The sequence below is a fragment of the Lottia gigantea genome (assembly GCF_000327385.1).
Source record: "Lottia gigantea unplaced genomic scaffold LOTGIsca_7, whole genome shotgun sequence".
In the NCBI taxonomy this organism is placed as follows: Eukaryota; Metazoa; Mollusca; class Gastropoda; family Lottiidae; genus Lottia; species Lottia gigantea.
The window spans coordinates 3,870,085-3,888,567 of record NW_008710370.1 but is presented as its reverse complement, the minus strand read 5'-3'; the positions used below and the strand labels follow the sequence as shown (position 1 = coordinate 3,888,567).

Genomic DNA, 18,483 nt, shown 5'->3' with positions numbered 1-18,483 from the left:
AATGTTGTTGCTTCCATAATTTTTTATTTGAATGAATTTTTTAAGATTCTGAATATTGGAAATTTTATAACAATTGAATGCCATGGATTGATTTATCTGTCTGTAGGAATATGGCGGTTTTTTTTTCTTCTAAGTACAACAATGTAAGAGAGTTATCTCCCTTGGCTCTGTATAATCTTAGCCTTTATGAATCCAATACTGCCAATAGGCCTACAAATCATTTTGATTTTCCTTTTTAAATGAAATGACAATACTATATAATCATTACAAACTTTTAATCAATAATCAGACATAGGCAATTAAAGTTTTAACTTACTTTATTAAGGCTTTTTGTTTATAAGGAAATTTGACGATAAAAAGTGTTGTACCAGTATTTGGTTCTAACTGAAATGCATCAATTTTTTTATGATAGAAATGAATAATGAATTGACCATGCTTGAAACAACAAGATTTATTCTATATCTATATCAAAACTTGCTAATATTCACCCAAAGTGGCCCACATGTAAATTATTTACTAGTTCCACGAACTAATGGCAAAACTGAGTAGTCTGACTTTAACATTCCGCATAAAATCTTGTCATGATAAAAACTTATTCTGAGTATGATTTTGTCATATGTAGTTTTTAAGTTTTTGTTGAATTTAATTGATGTGCTATTTTTTTCAAGATTGAATTTGCTGTTCAGATGGTATGTGGTGATTGTGAACAAAGAGTTAAAAAGGCACTGGACAATGTAGAAGGTAAGGGGATGAGTAGAATTAGTTATTATTAGTATTATTACTATTAAATTTTTATTGTCAATAGGTTTAATGTTACCTCAAGTGAACTTTTCATGCATTTGGATTGTGGTAGTCATATAAATGTATATGTGTTTGTCTAATATATCTGGTATCCTCAAGCATTGATACACAACCACACGATATGATATATTGATTACAAGTATTTGATTCAGCCATTTATTACAAGACTATGAATTATTTGTTGCAATGGATGTGGTACTTTATAGTTAGTACTCCAATCAAAACAGTAAACAAAATTGTATATGATAAAAGTCAAACCGCACACGTGTCTATAGGTTTTCAATATTGCACTAAGGGCTTGGCATGGTGAAACCTGTAAACACTTAATGCAGTTTGACCATTATAATAGTGCCAGCACTACAGCAGAGCTATCTTTATTTTCAGGAATAAATAATGTAACAATTAATCGTGATCAAGAACAGGTTATAGTAGAAACCACCTTACCATCCTCACATATTCAAGCACTATTAGAGAAAACAGGGAAAAAAGTTGCTTTAACTGGACAGAGTGCAGGAGATAGTAAGTATTTTACATCTACATTGTAGATTTTAATAGTGGATTATATTGTCTGAGGCTTAAAGGGACAGGTAGGCCAATCGACCAATCATGCTTTAGTCTCAGAAACTGGAATTTTTTTAATAACGTGTAAATGACGACTCGTTAATTTAAGATACTCTGTGATAAAAGACATATAGAAATAGTGAGTAAAATTCCTATTTTTGTTTGGGTTATTGGGAAAAAACAAGTAAACATGCAACTCGGTTATGAAGATTGTTGTTGATTTATACCACATGCTGATAATTGTCCGTCAAAGCGAGTTGATATGATTTGCTTCAATAAAAAGACTGTATGTTATCAAATTTTAACACTATTGAAATGGAATTTTCTTTCATTTTTAGCTAAAAGTCATTTAGGAGCAGCTGTAGTGATATTAGAAGCTGGTAATAGTCTGATTAAAGGTGTAGTTAGGTTTATACAATCTGATCAAAATAAATGTATTATAGAAGGTACTATTGATGGTTTACCTGAAGGTCATCATAGTGTCTGTATACATCAATATGGTGATATTTCTCTTGGGTGTAAAAGGTAAGGATACCAGCTGCACATGTAACAACAGCAAAAAAAGTCCTTGAAAGCTAACACTTGTTCCAGTATTTTGTCACTACTACGTGGCAATTTAAATGTCACTGCCAAATTAGTTGTCCTGATAAAAACTATTTATCCAAAACATGTTGACTGCATATGAGTTCAAAGTAAAAATTCCTGTTCACTGAATTTACTTTCATAGCTCATACACATCAATTTCTGGAGAAAAACATTTTCTTTATCAAAAATATTACAAATTATACCTGAAAATATTTCTAAAATATGTAATTTATATCTATGTATCTACTTGATCAAACTGAATTTGTTTTAAAAGGGTTTATTTTTAAACGAAGAGAACTAATTGTTAGTTAAGCAGTTTGACTTAGTTTTGGTATTAGGCTTCACAATGGCTCGATATTATTAGTTAAAACCTGTAGCATAAGTAGGAGAAATATTTCTCTACAATGAGGCGTTAATTTTACTTAAATTGGTACAAGCTTCCAAAAATCATAAGGAAACATAAAAAGTTTAAGAAAACTTTTTGAATAGTTTTGGCTTTAAAAAAAATAAAGGGCTAAAGGACACATTTCTCTAGAAAAAATATTTTTTTGGCCTACCAAAAAGTGGAATGTCCCTTTAATCTCTTTGTCAGCATGGCAGTGCAGTGTTTTTGATAGATAGTTGTCATGGCAACTTTTTTGGAATGATTATAATTTTTCTAGGGAGTGATGATAAATCAGTTGTGACAAAATTTTTCATTTACTGCATTTTCTTCTGAACATTGGAATACTGGATACATACACACAATATATGAGCTGTAAACAATATTTGCATTTTGCATTTATCCATGTTTCGCACATTTTGTAAATGATAGCTATTGAAAATATGACACGAACACAATTATATGGATAACAATTACTTTAATAAATAACTTGCTTGATAAAGACGAAAGAATCATCGTCGAAACGTCGTAAGTTATTTATTAAAGTAATTGTTATCCATATAATTGTGTTCGTGTTAACATCATCAATTACTAAATGCCACTCAAGGAAGTTATTAGACATCAATATGGAGATGAGGCAGTAAAAAGACATCATTGCTTGATAAAGACGAAAGAATCATCGTCGAAACGTCGCAAGTTATTTATTAAAGTAATTGTTATCCATATAATTGTGTTCGTGTTAATATCATCAATTACTAAATGCCACTCAAGGAAGTGAAAATATGACATTTAAAACTAAATCATCAACCAATAAACTTTAGTGATAAAAATTAAACAAGACTAAAACTTCTTTTAAAAATGCACTGAATAATCAGATAGAGAATAGTAAAATAACTTCTCAATAGGATATACTTTAATTGAATTCCATTCCATCTTCTAATGACTATCTTTAATCTGCAACTATATGAAATTGGCTTAATTGAATTTTCATTAATTTTTCAGTTGTGGACCTGTATTTGGTAATTTGGGATTAAAGGAAAAAGTTAGTTAAAATGTTTGAATTGAAAAACTATGAAACTCGGCTTATGTTTTCATGGTATATCCAGGGGTTCTGTAGCATAGTCCGTTAGGGCATTTGAAAATTTACATGATCTAATTTGAACAAAGGGTGGTTGTGGGTTCTTGTCTTGGTCAGCCTGTAAAAGTCTGCCTCATTATTCCAGTTGAACTAGTTGTAAATAGGTATGGATAATTTGGGTTTAGATGAAGATTCAGCCTATGACCAGCTTATAGCAAAGGTCCTTGTGAACCTAAGTTGTTAACCTAGTAATCATAAAAATGGTTGTTTCTTTCTTTAATGGCATTGACACATCATCAAAATATTTGGTATTTTTCTAGTAATTTATTGTATTAAAGGGACAAATGCGCCATTTCATACTCATACCTTAGTCTCAGAAACAGGAATATTTGAATTAAGTCAATCAGTTCACAGTTCACTGTTGAAATGTGTGTCCAGAACTATCCATTTTGAACGTTAAGAAGACGAGTTGTTATGCGATTTTGGTGTACTTCTAGTACTTCTGAAGAATATTTACATATATTCAAGACTCAAATCAATCGTCAAAATGGCACATCTCTCCCTTTAAGATACTTTAGCGTTATTGTAAATGTATACTATTTATGTCATCACTAGGTGGAAGGTATAGTAACAGAACTTAAAGTTGGTGAATTAGGTCGAGGGGAATTTAGAATAGAAAATAAAGATGTTAAAGTATGGGATATAATTGGTCGGTCATTGGTTGTACACCAAGGAAAATATTTTTTAGATACAGATACAGATAAAAGGTAAACTTTTCAGTTTTGTTTATAGTGATTGATATAAGCTTGGCATAAGCTTTTATAAAAGGATTATGTGCTTTACCAAATAATAAAACTCAATTGAGCAATTTGTATCACTCTTCAGAATTCAGATCCATGCAGTTAAATTGAAATGTGCCGTCATTTTCTTGATCATTTAAGGAGCACTCTCACTGTCCGTTCAACCAATCATACCTTAGTTTCAGAAATTATTTTAGCTTACATAATCAGTAATAGTGTTCACAGCACATTGTCGAAATTTGAGCCTGCAAATCCATGTGTATCCATAATTATTCACGTTAGAAGGTTAAAAATTTGAGTGAGACTATGCCATATATAGAAAACACATATATAGGAATAGACAGTGAAATTTCTAGTTTGAGGTATATTTGAAGGGATTATGCGATTTCCGTGTGTTTTAGTACTTCTTAAAACTATTACAGGACATTCAAGACCCAAATCAATCCCTGAAAATGCCGACTGAAAGTTAAAGCATTTCCAATGACCAGCTGATAGTTAAATTTTGTTGTTGGTATCTTTGCTAAATATGTTTCTTTCTGTCTTTCTCATCAGCTGTTTCAGCAAATAATACAGACCTTCTGATAAGAAATAAAGTGGCTTAACCGAGTGTTAATGACAAAACAACATGCGCCATATACCCTGAACTATGAATTATAACTTAAAGTGACATTCCGCCTTTTTTTATGATATAAAAGGTTGTAAATTTTACCTGAAAATATTTCTTAAATATGCTATTTGTATCTATGTATCTACTTGATCAAACTAATTTGTTTTAAAAGGGTTAATTAAAAACGGAGAGCACTATTTATTAATTAAGCATTTTAAACTAGTTTTGGTGTTTAGCTTTATAATAGCTTGATATTATTAGTTGAATTTCTCTACAATTAGGCGTTTATTTTACTCTAAAAACTTTCATGTACATTTCTCTAGATTTCGGCGTATAGTTTTCAAAAATATGAGCCAAAAAAATTTTCGACCTACAAAAAAAAAGAGGAATGTCCCTTTAAAGTGCTTTACTTGCTAAGGTTGAAAGAGTTTACCCATAACCTCCCAATATGCAAATAATACCCACTAAATGGTGCCAAATGTAACTAACTCTACAGTAATTGCAGAGTCATCAAAAATATCTATCAAAGGCTGGTAAGAGTCAAATTTTTTGACTACCAGATTTGTTGTTTCTAATTTCCTTTCCATATCATCCATGTAAAATCTGATTGTTTTTTTTTTTTTTTCAGACTATCATGTGGAATTATCGCTAGATCTGCTGGCATTTTTGAAAATTCTAAGAAAATCTGTACATGTGATGGAACAACAATCTGGGATGAAACAGAAAAAGCAAAAAAGACATCATGATAATGATTTAGGAAGTTATTTTAAACATACAGTACAAAATACAAAATCTGCTACAATAGTGGTTGTGGGTTCTTATCTCGATGGTCGTGTAAAAGTTGGATGACCTTGAATAATTAATCTTTCCTCATTATTCCAGTCGACCCCACTGCAAATGGGTATAGATAATCCGAGAAAGATCTATGCCAAGAGGATTAGCCAAGATCCAGCTGGCAGAAAGGATCCTTGGGAACTTATACTTGTTATTAATAGAGGTTACTTTCTTTGCTAGTCTAAGGTGACAATGATAGTCATTTATGATAATTAATCTATCCAAGAACAATGAGTGTCAGGTTATGCAATGATATGCTTAATCTATAAATAAGTTAAAGGGATTATAAAGTAAAGAGGTTTTCTAAATTTTTTATGTGTGTCTGTGACACTGATAGTTTTAGTGGCATTGCAAGAACCACAGACCAATGAAAATTGAAATGGTGAAAATTGTCCCTGATACACATAAAAAATGGTTGAATATTGGAATGTGCAAATTGATGCTATGAGTGTCCCCGATACACATGAAAACTTAAGAAAAATTTAGAAAAAAATATGCTTACAGTATTTAGTGTTTTATAGATTGTCTAGAATATTATCATCTGTACTTGTCAAAATAAATCTATATTTAACACAATAAAATATATCTTATATAGTTACTTTAAAGCAGAATTTTTGAGAACTGGAAATGAAATGGAAATTGTAGCTAGCACTTTTTACGTGGAAGTGTCCATCCAATAGAGGTTTTTATCTGATCTTGATGAAACTTAGTATTCATTTATGGATTTGTTGTCAGGGGAGGTGATAGGTGTTAAAACCACGAAAGTACAAAATGAGAATAGTTACAAACAGGTCCTAAAAATGCAATACAAGATATATCATATAGGAACCTTATAATACACAAATAACTTACAAGCTGTATAAAATATACAGTTCGAGTAACAGTAACTGGCAGCACGAAAACCTACTCTATGCTGTACAAAACTAATACTAATTGAAATAATTAAATAGCAATACAAATAAAGCTTACTCTTAGGAAAAAAAATCTGGAGATTTGCCTTGAAAAATCTGGAGATTGAGTGAAAAGATTTTTTCAAAGCACTTAAATTCGAGAATTTTAAGCTCAAAATTGCTTTTTTTTTTGCTAAGACTTCAGCGTTATTAATTATTTCTTATTTGCATGGCACAGTAAAAATTAACAAAAATATATACATAACAATAAAAATATATACATTAATATAAATAAATATAATACTGTCCAAGTTTTATTAAAGATGTTACAGTATGGTGAGCTAAATTCCCCCTATTCTCCTGCTCAACCTTTCTGAGAACGGAAAATGACCTTTCAACACCTGCATTGCTGTAGGGAAGTGACAGAATGGTTAAACATAGCCTGGATAAAAGTGGATATAGATGAACACCAGTGACAGAAATCTTTTCACTCATCTTGGCCCAAAATTGATCTAATTTCAAAAAGTGGCATATCTTCATTGTCTGTCAGTTGAAAATTTACAAATTCCTCTTGTAGCTGATCAATATTGTGCACAATATTGAATTTCTTATTAATCTTGGCCACTGAAAAAATAAAAAGAAAAAGATTAAAATACACTGAAAATAATAATAAATTTAATGCCATACCAGTGTTACTAATAGACTTTTAAGCAAATGAATGGATTTTTATGAATAATAAATAAATGAATTCTTACCATTTTCAAATGAAGAGGCTTCTCCCCAGGGTGTACAAATGAAATGCCATTTAGCAATTCATTGTCAAATCGGACCATATTCTTGACCATTAGTAGCATAACATTCTCTTATGGAGCTATAAAATATTAAAACATTACACTGTAAAAATAATTCCAAAAATGCCATTCAAAATAAATGTCAACTCAGGTCTATCAAAATGAATATTACAATGATATCCACTTCAAAAGAAAATCAGATGTTACCTGTAAATTCTGTGTAGTGTTGATGGTTCAAGATTATCCTGATTATCAGCTAAAACAGTTCTGGCCTTCATTCCTATAGCTATAAAATCGACTGGCAGGTAATTATCTTTATTGGTATAATCAACTTGAGTGACATCTTCTGCTGATTTTATTGAAGCAATCTTTAAAAAATTTCCCAAAAACGTCTTTAACAAAGTTTTCATCTGTCCCACCATATCGACAATTAAACAACTTCCAGACTGAAATGAAATCAATTTATAAAGCTTATTTCAGTAAATTAAAATTTGGATGACCTTGAATTGATGGAGCCAGAGAAAAATACTAACACAATAAAGATCATGTATCTTTGAAATATCCTGAAAACATGAAACAATGAAATGGCACTTGCTTGAAACATGGTGTTGAACTGGTTCAGGTGTGGTAGAATAAACTCCAAAAACAAAACATAAACTTGCATCTCTATGTTGGGTCAGGTTTTGAGCTATCTCTGCACTCTTCCTGGCTGATCAACATCTTCATGGCTATTGAAATACGAGGATAAGGCTGCCCATTGCTGAATAGTTCTTTTAATTACTTTCTCCAAAGATAACCATCTAGTAGCACAATGTTTGATGATTTTCAACGGCTCAGTTTGAGTAAACTCCAGGAAGTCATTGTACTCTTCTTTTCTTTTACAACTGAAAATATAGAAAAAAAGACAAAGCTATAGTTAAAGAGTTAGCTTAATAATTTAATATTGTGTGTTTTCTTTAGACTAGGTGTTTAAATTATTGCCTGTGTAAAGGTGAAGTACCTTACTATCAAAGGGTTATAAAGGGAATCTGTAATAAAATAATGTATGAATGTAAGATAATGCTTATGTGATTTAGAATTGTATAAATTTTATGTAAGAATTATATGAATGAATTGACTGCAGAAATATGTGCTAAACTTGAAGCTATTCCTTAATTCAACATGGCCGACACCTTGGTAACCAGTATAAACAAATATATATAATACTAGAATTCAAAATACCTGAACATATCCTAAATTATCCAAGCACATGACCATACAGGTGAGTGTGAAAACAACTCAAATGGTCATTACAATAGCCCAGAAAGGACAAGGTTAAAGGTTAGGATGAATAAAACTCAGAAAGAGAGAAGAGATAGGAAAGCAGTGAAGTGTAATTATTAGTTATTACTGTGAACTGAATACAACTAATTACTATTAAATTAAGACCAATTTAATTGCACACTTCAGCATATTGATGAAATTTCGGTCAAGTTCGAATTTGGTTATAATTGGATAAACGATTTTGGAGTTATTGCCCATGAATTATTATTGTCTTGTAGACAAGTAGAGAAGAGAAGATGACTTATTATGTACCCATAGTACCCATGCTAGACCGACCGAAAAAAAAACAACAGAAATACGTGTGTCGATCGAAATCTTTTTCCCATGATTGTATTTTAAAAAATTCCCCTTAAAGAAAACTGTTTTATTAAAGAGATGAGGTACATTGAACGCGAAATGAAAATGTATCAATTCGTGGTGAGATATTATGCTTATTGTAGACATTAACTCTACTATCTTAACTTATCAAAAGGTATACGGGTCAGACGATATGTAACCCTTGAAATAGCAGGGTGGTAATCTAAAAGTGTTACCTACGTCATTATTCTATTTGACTTTACTATATATTTACCCAGAATGGCCATTCTGAATCACCTCGACTCAATATTTTGTTTTTGCTTAGCCACGGTTTGACCGAAACATCTGTCTCTAAACTTCTCTATTTGTCGGCTGGTGTAGAGACAGAGAAACTATACCCTGTTTTGTGGACTGCACCTCTGAAGGTGCGGGGGTTTTAATCCTATATATTTAAACCCAATCCGTCAAACCCAGATATTTTCGGAAAGATGGATATTTGTGAAGTTTATTCATACCATCATACTTTCCCTCCACAATTTATGTCACGTCTACGGTTCCATCAAAGTGTTTTTGTAACTAAACTGATCTCTCGTCGGATATTCAAAATTGCGTGCCCAGCAAATTTCAGGGATCACAGAGATCATTACAAAACGAAAATTACTGTGATACCCAACACTAATTCAGTCGTCGTAAAGGTAATTCTATATTATGTATCTTTGGAAAAGTGGAAAATCCCCCAAAACAGGGCCTAGTTGTTCTCTTCTCCAGTCGATAACTCTCAAAATATCTATCAGAATAGAGGTGAAGGTTTCGGACAAAGCCATGGTGGGCACTGCTGACATTCTAAAGATTTACCAGATATAAGATTGGTATCAACCACAAATAGATTATCAATCTTGGTCCCCGTCTTATCAATCACCTTATCTGCACAGAAGAAAAAACAACTTGTATATAGGCCTACGTATTAACTAGAAGGCTATTCTGATTAAACTGTGTGCTAAAGATGTTGAAATTGTTTTGCTTGTTGGCTGCGATCTGCGTCATCCTGCCTTTTGGGGAAGTTTTTGCGGCCAATTGTTTCGATACGTGGTCAAGATGTACTGAATGGAGCAACTTTGCAACTGGTGGGTTGTGGTTGGGCTGCAACGAATGCTGTAAGTGTATGGAGCGTACTGGTGGAAACTGTGTAGAGAGAGTAGCTACAGAATGTTTTAATGTCAAGGCGTATCGATGTCAGTGCTATGGAAGTAGTGGAAACGCTAAACCATCCTATTGTAATGAGTGGCCAAATATTTTCGGCCCTGTACGTTGTGGATAAAACGTCCACCAACATTTTACCAACTGAATTTTTTACATAAAACCAACTGAATTTCTAAATTACACCAACTGAATTTCTACATTACACCAACTGAATTCCACATTCGATCATCAGAATTTCTACATTACACCAACTGAATTCCACATTCGATTATTAGAATTTTTACATTACACCAACTGAATTCAACTCAATATGGACACGGGGCAACACGAATGAAAAAATTCTGGTTTTGTGAAATAAAATAGTCTTGTTGGTAAAAGAACTGTTGGTCTTAATTCCAAATATAAAGCGAGACGGTCAAGCTAGTTGCCCTGATTAGGCAGTTTATATCCTGAACTCTTGTACAATATTTACAGATAATTGTTAGATGTACTTGTACGCTTTTATTTTTTCTAAATTATTAATCTTAATCTTGGTGGAACGTTTGCGACAATTTTCAGCTTCGCTGCTATATTGGCGGTGTAACTTTTCGTTGATTTTACATCATGAAAAGTCGAGATATTAGTCACACTGGAGCTCGGGTGTTCTTTTACAGTTTAAATCATTTAGGACCCAGTAAACACAAAAAGTTTTCGAACAAACGTTTTTAAATGTTGTCCAAACATTAGTGACGTTTTATAAACGTTTTTACTGAGGAGATAGCCAGCAAGCAAGCATGCACGACGTCCTCTGGGCCCAAGGCTTGACCTAATAACATCTCCCTACTACTTCGAAACAATTTCAGGAATATGGCAACTTCTAACTCTTGCTGGTCTTGCTGCCAGTCAGGGAGAAAATTAGAATTGTATAAATTTTATGTAAGAATTATATGAATGAATTGACTGCAGAAATATGTGCTAAACTTGAAGCTATTCCTTAATTCAATATGGCCAACACCTTGGTAACCAGTATTAACAAATATATAAAATACTAGAATTCAAAATACCTGAACATATCCTAAATTATCCAAACAGAATGACCATACAGGTGAGAGTGAAAACAACTCAAATGGTCATTACAATAGCCTAGAAAGGACAAGGTTAAAGGTTAGGATGAATAAAACTCAGAAAGAGAGAAGAGATAGGAAAGCAGTGAAGTGTAATTATTAGTTATTACTGTGAACTGAATACAACTAATTACTATTAAATTAAAACCAATTTAATTGCACTCTTAAACATATTGATGAAATTTCGGTCAAGTTCGAATTTGGTAATAATTGGATAAACGATTTTAGATTTCGGGGAAGGGAGGGTTTGATTCTCCCAAATGTACAGGCCTAGGGTGGAGCAGACACTTTATTTAGAAATTAGGATTAAGGGTCTTGATATTGGGTTTTCTTCTGTTCTTATTCTGATCAGAAATTAGAAAAAATAACTCCATATAACCCCATGGGCGAGAAGTATAGTATCTGTTATGTGCTGATTGTTTTTAGTTTACTATGAACAATATTATCATTTAAGTTCTTATTTTTTGAATATGCAACTATCATTTTCTGCTTATAGACATGGGGGAATTTCTCTTGAAGGCTCTTATAGTGGGCATGAACTATCTTGCTTGCTCGATTGCTGGTTGTATTAAACAGGACAACAAAGGGTGCTATGCCTACATTATGATGAATATTTAGTCCTATAGGTCTTGCTGTATTCAATGTCTCAATCCAATGGGCTTCCCTAGATTGACGGAATTTGGTAGTTTCATCTTCGGGCAAGCCAATTTCTATACGCTCAATTGGGATTAGGGCGAGATCGTCTATTGAATGGTCGTCGAGGTTGAAATGATTAGAAACAGGCTTGTCTTTCTTTAATTTGATGTCTGACCTATGAGCATTAAAGCGAGTTCGTAAATTATTCTTAGTTTCTCCTACATATTGTTTGGGGCATTTCTTGCATTAAATTAAATATATTACATTCGAATGTTCACATGTTAGATGTTCCTGGATCGGGTACCTTTTATTCGTAGAGTTGCTTACAAAATAATGAGTTTCTGATATAAAGGGACATGTTTTGCATCTACTGGACAAACATGGAGCATTTCTTTAACCTGGAGGTACTTCGGCATAAAGTCTGTTTTTAGCTGCTATCTGTGCTAAGGTGGAATTTTTTATGTTTCGTAAAAATCGTTTGGAGTACCCACGCTCTTTCAGTTTTGAGAAAACAATCGTACAGGCTTGGTTGAAATCAGAAGATCTTGTACAAATTCGATGAAATCGTAAAACTTGTGACTTAATTATACCAGAAAAGGTATGTTTTGGGTGAAAGGAGCTCTTGTGCAAGAGTTGATGAGTATCAGTTTCTTTGAAATACACTTTAATATCCAGTTTATTTGTTTCTGCTATGGAATCTCCCTTAAAGACTGTGGTATGCTTTTGTCACTCACGTTTGCGGTTAGTTTGATAGACGGATGGTGGTTGTTGAGAATTTCAAAGAATTCCCAAAACTGTTCGATAGAATAAGTCCAAACCATAAAGATGTCATCCAAAAAGCGTCCGTAAAAAAGTGGGTCAAATGGACAGAGGGGCAACACCTCACGTTCCCACTCTGCCATGAAAAGGTTTGCGTACGAAGGGGCGAATTGTTTGCCCATTGCTGTCCCTGAAGTTTGTAAATATGTTTTACCATTAAATGTGAAATCGTTTCGACTAAGACAAATCTCTAAAAGCTGTAGAATTTCATCGTCGGGTCTGTTTGGATCTGGGTTTCTATTAAAAGCTTTAGGAACTGCCGTTAAACCAGTAGAGTTATCGATATTGGTATACATGGAAGAAACGTCGATAGAAATTAAAATAGCATTAGAGGGAACTCGAAGATTTTTTATTTTATTGACAAAATCGGTTGTGTCTTTAAGGTAGGCGCGATGTTGACATGCTAGAGGTAGTAAGAAATGATCAATGTATTCTGACACTGCATATGACTCACTACCACAGTCAGATATAATCGGGCGGCCTTTAGGGATTTTATTCGAGATAAACCACTCCTTAGTTGGATTCTTATGGATTTTAGGCAAAGTGTACAAATGTCTCTCGCGACTATAAGGTTTGGCAGACAGATAGTCATATTGTTTCTGTTTGAGATAACTAGTTTTGACTAAATCGGCAAGAATATTGTTAATACGTTAGCAGTTTTTTTGAAAATTGGTTTCGGTAAAATGGCATAATGTTCATTTCATGGGGAAAATGCGACCAATATATAAACTCCCAAAAAGAGTATATGAGCTTATAGATTGGTCGCATAGGGGGAATCCCCATTCCATTTCATTTCATGGGGAAAATGCGACCAATATATAAACCTTCCAAAAAGATAATATGAGCTTATAGATTGGTCGCATAGGGGGATTCCCCATTCCATTTCATTTCATGGGGAAAATGCAACCAATATATAAGCTCCCAAAAGACCTAAACTCCCTTCATTTCATAAATTCTTACACCTAAATTCCCTACATTTCATAAATTCTTACAGCAAAACATCCTACATTTCATAAATTCTTACACTAAAAAAGACCTAAACTCCCTATAAATTCTTAAACCTAAACACCGTTACACCAAATAAAGCATATTAAAAATACCCTTATATAAAATAACATAACATTTTTAATAGCCGCGTTTTAAGTAATGTAGAAGGGAGATAACTTTTTTTTGGATAAAAACAGACTAAATTAACTCATTTGAAAATAGGATGAGTTTAATTCTAAAACACGAACAACACAGATTCGAAGATTATTCGGGCGACGGTATCTTTTCTTCATTATTTTCTCTAGGTAAAACAATAATTCCAAAAGTAGCTAGCTTTGTTTAAAAAAACAAATCACTCATTTCAACCGGAGCGAAAGCCGTCGGCTCAATCGCTGAAGCGGGAAAGAGTATAAGCGACACAGTGAAACAATCTAACGAGTTGAAAGAATTAGAACTAATAAGAGAACTTCGAAACAGGAGATTAGAAGAAAGGAAAGGAAAAGGTTTTAAAGTTTTAGGATAAAAAATGATAGTCGCTCACGCTCCAAAAACTTATTTCGGTTCAGGAGATATACAAAAATCATTGGGTTCTCTTCCTGGATTTCCCTGGGCGAAATATCCCGGAGAAAAACATCTCCCAGGGCACAATTATACAGGTCCAGGCACTAGGTTAGATCTGCGATTAGACGAAAACGATAAACCCAAACCAGGGGAAGAACCAGTCAATAGAGTTGACGGCGCTGCGCTTAAACATGATATTTTATACAGAAACAAAGACATAAAGTTTAGACACGAAGCAGACAAACAAATGATAATAGAACTTGAAAATATTCCAAATCCAACTTTCAAAGAGAGAATGCAAAGAGCATTAATCATTAAACTGTTAAAAGCAAAGATGAAATTAGGTAAGGGATTGGCGGATGAAATTCATAAAGAATTTAGAAAAACTAAAAACTTTTTAAAAGTAAAAGTGTTTGAAAAAGATGAAATATGGTCAGCCGATTTAATTCATATGCCAGTCGAAAGAGGATTTAAATATTGCTTAACAGTTATAGATTTATATACGAGATATGTATGGGTTATTCCTTTGAAAAACAAAACGGGATTATCAGTCAAACACTCATTTGAAACGATTATGAGACAATCTAACCGTCATCCAGAAAAACTATGGGTAGATAAAGGAAGTGAATTTTATAACAAAAATATGAAATCTCTGGGATTTGAAATTTACAGTACGCATAACGACGGTAAAGCTGTAGTTATTGAAAGATTCAACAGGACTCTAAAAAATAAATTATTCAAAAAATTCACTGAATTGAAAATGGCTTAAAATATTACCAGAGGTTGTAGCTGAATACAATAACAAAATTCATTCATCTATAGGTGTCACACCAACACAAGCCTCGAGTAATCCAAATATCATAAAGTCAATTAACGCGCAACATAACGACGAAAATGAAATAAAGAATTTAAATATCAAACCCAAATTTAAAGTCACCTCCGACATATGAATTAATCGATCAAGACAAAGAACAAATCATAGGTAGATTTTATCGAAACGAACTTCAAAAAACCGACTTTTAAAAATGAATGATTTTCTCGATAAATATGGAACCGATACAACCACAAACTTTCAACTTATGAGATGGACGAATGAGTTAAATATATCACCGTTTTATTATTGTATGAGAGATGAAATAAATGATCTCAAATATAAGAAAGGTAAATTTTACGCTATAACAAATATACATACTTCCGATCAAAAAGGAGTTCATCATTCTGCTTTGTACAAAGACTCTGACTTTTATTTCTTCGATTCTTATGGATTAGAACCCACCGAAGAGATAATCCAATTGACTAATAAACCAATCAAATGTTCAACATTTCAAATTCAATTACCGGGACAAAAGTTTTGTGGTCAGCTTTCACTTTGGGTTTTATATCAGTTGAGTTTAGGAAAACAGTTTGAAGAAATTGTAATAAATTTAACTCAATAACAATGGCGAATAAGTTTGGATTAGGTTCTTTATCTTTAGAAACTAAAAAACCTAACACTACAGCATGGATAAATAAAGCAAAACCTTACTTCCTGGATCAAATCGGAGACACTCTTCAAGGTGATTTAGATATGAACAATTTTAGCATAACTAATTTAAAGTCTCCGGAAAACGATAATGATGCCATTCACAAGAAATATTTAATGGAACAATTAAATTTAATTGAAGTAAATAAAGACCATTTAAAAGAAAGAATAAGTAATGTGTAAAGATACTTCAAACGACTAATAAATAATAAAGATTTTATTGATGATACTAAATTACAACAAGAAGTAACAAGTTTGAAAAGTTTTATAGAAGAACAATTGGCCAAAGTAGCGAATAAAACTGAGTTACAAAATTTAATTTCATTAATATCTAAATTAGAGGATAAGATTGCAAAACAAAAATTAGACATTCAACAATTAATAGATAACATTCCAGATGAAAATGAAGATACGTTTCAACAGGAATTAAATGCTCTGGAAACTAAACTTAACAGTGAATTACAAAAAGAACTAACAAATATTCATCAACAAATACAAAATATTGATGATAGTGTTATTCAACAACAGATAATCACTATCAATAACCTAGTTTTAAAACAGGATAAAAATATACTCGCATTAGAAAAGCAACTCAAGCAAGAAAATAAATCATATTATTTCAATCTTCCATTTGGAAATTTGAGTTATGATGATGCTTCTATTACTGATAATATTGATAAATCAAAAGACTATGAATATAAAAAATATGGATTTAAACTAAATATAAGAGTATTTTCTCCTTCAAATTTTATCCACCCCTATGATATATTTAAGAGCGATCATCTATCAGATTTTTTTTTTGGAGAAAAACTTATAATTGAAATTAATTTTCCTTTTCAGGTAAAAGTTGATTCAATATTCTTCAGACAAAACTCACATATGTCTAAGAAATTTAACACTCGCAAAGTTCTTCAGTTTATCAATGGTACAAAAAATGTAGAAACAAAAGAATTAGAAATTAACGACGAAAACAGCAAGCATGGTCACTTATATGAAATTAAAACAAGTGGAAAATATATAGATAGATTTAGAATGTTAATCATACCAGATAATGAAGAAGATGGTCTTTCATTGAATAATTTTGATATGTTATTGGAAACGGAAACTCCACCATCAGCAAGTATTATTAGAAATCCAAAACCACAAAAAGAAATAATCAATTATCAGTTTTTACGAGCAACAGACTTTGAATACGTAAAACTATATTTTGTTGATAATGATATATTTACCTCAATCGATATTCATAAAAGTCAACAACAATCAAAATTTTTTAATAAGAGATGATGCATATGTTAATATAATAATCTATATTGAAAAACCAAAATTTTCAGTTCATCTGAATAAGATTAATGATTCGAAAGAACAAATATCATTAGTAACTGTAAAAGTTTTTAGTAAAGTAGCTTTATCAGAAGTTCACTTAATTTAATTACCTAAAAATGGAACTCGAAAGACAAAACTACATGATAGAAAAACAAAACGAACTAAAAGAAAAACTAAAACAATTCAACAAATGCAGAAAAACATGGAGTAGAATCGATTCTGTTTTCAAAACATTAAGTACAGTTTTAACAATAGGGATAACGGTGGCAACAGCCGTAACCGGTGGATTAATGCTTCCAATAATCGTCTCAACTGTATTAGCCGCGTTCACTGCCGTTCAAACTTCATCTTGTGGTTTGATTACTGTAGGTTTTACATCAAAACAGAAAGCTCATTATAAAAGGAAAACAAAAATTTTAAATACATATCTTAATAAATTATTCTTTTTTTTCGAAAGATCGAGAGAGGATAAGATCATAACCATTGAAGAATTAGAAAAATTCAATGAAATTTTAGATAAATTTGATGTAGAAATATCATCAATAAAAGTTAAAAATTCCTAGTTAAAAATAGTTGCTTTAAAAATATGAATAAAATTTTAGACGATATTATTGACAAGATTATCTCTGATGAATTAAAAAATATGAAAAAAATTGATAAATTCATATCAAATGAACTTTTTTCCGATGTTATTGACCTTATCTCTGATGAATTTATAACATTTAAAGGGCAAATTGAAATAGTTGGAGAGATAACTCAAGATGGAAAATACAAACAAGACATGAAATTTGTAGGTTTTAATACCAAAACTTTTGTCAATTTCTTCGCTGCAGTGGATGAAAAATCGGATGCCTCCGATTGGTATTTCACAGGAAAAATGATTTTCCATAAAAACAATTTCAAAGAAATAAAAAGATCAAAAAAGGGTAGTGGTGTTAGCCTACTCAAAAAGATAAAAGAATATATCGGTATAAATTGTTATATACCGAGCGATGGATGCTGCTTTGTAAAGTGCGTTAATCGTGTTTTAAACGAAGACATGAGAGAATTTCAAGATTTCATAAACACTTTTTCAAAATCAAACAGAAAAGGAGTTATGACAACTGCTAGAATCTGCGAATTCAATAAGAAATTTAATACTTATTTTCAAATTTATATGCCCAAACATAGACATTTCAACCAAAGAAAGTAACCGAAGAATTAGATTGGGTTTTTTATTTACACAAAGAACATTTCTGTTTGATAAGAAGAAATAACAAAGCTTGGGCATTAAAGAAATAGAAGATAATTACGATGAAAACGTATGGAGAACTTGTGAGGATGATAATGCGGTAACGCAAGTTTCACCCCTAAAACTAAACGTTTTCCAACCATTCCCGATTA

The 18,483-nt window shown here is 31.9% G+C and overlaps 3 protein-coding genes across 3 annotated transcripts; 2 read left to right on the top strand and 1 right to left on the bottom strand.

The window, feature by feature from the left end:
* Window positions 1-668: 668 nt before the first annotated feature.
* Window positions 669-5,560, top strand: LOTGIDRAFT_107910 (hypothetical protein; the record flags this gene model as incomplete). Its single annotated transcript, XM_009065643.1, has 6 exons — window positions 669-741; window positions 1,186-1,324; window positions 1,708-1,887; window positions 3,332-3,375; window positions 4,030-4,174; window positions 5,443-5,560. Coding segments are annotated over 6 exons (699 nt in total), but the record flags the coding sequence as incomplete, so codon positions are not given.
* A 1,589-nt stretch (window positions 5,561-7,149) lies between these two features.
* LOTGIDRAFT_155143 (hypothetical protein) lies at window positions 7,150-9,236 on the bottom strand (the record flags this gene model as incomplete). The annotated part of the gene is made up of 4 exons (XM_009065642.1): window positions 7,150-7,162; window positions 7,537-7,775; window positions 8,111-8,213; window positions 9,190-9,236. 4 exons carry the CDS (start codon window positions 9,234-9,236, stop codon window positions 7,150-7,152), a joined length of 402 nt encoding a protein of 133 aa, XP_009063890.1.
* A 4,984-nt stretch (window positions 9,237-14,220) lies between these two features.
* Window positions 14,221-17,061, top strand: LOTGIDRAFT_155142 (hypothetical protein; the record flags this gene model as incomplete). The annotated part of the gene is made up of 3 exons (XM_009065641.1): window positions 14,221-14,599; window positions 15,731-15,949; window positions 15,992-17,061. 3 exons carry the CDS (start codon window positions 14,221-14,223, stop codon window positions 17,059-17,061), a joined length of 1,668 nt encoding a protein of 555 aa, XP_009063889.1.
* Window positions 17,062-18,483: the final 1,422 nt, after the last annotated feature.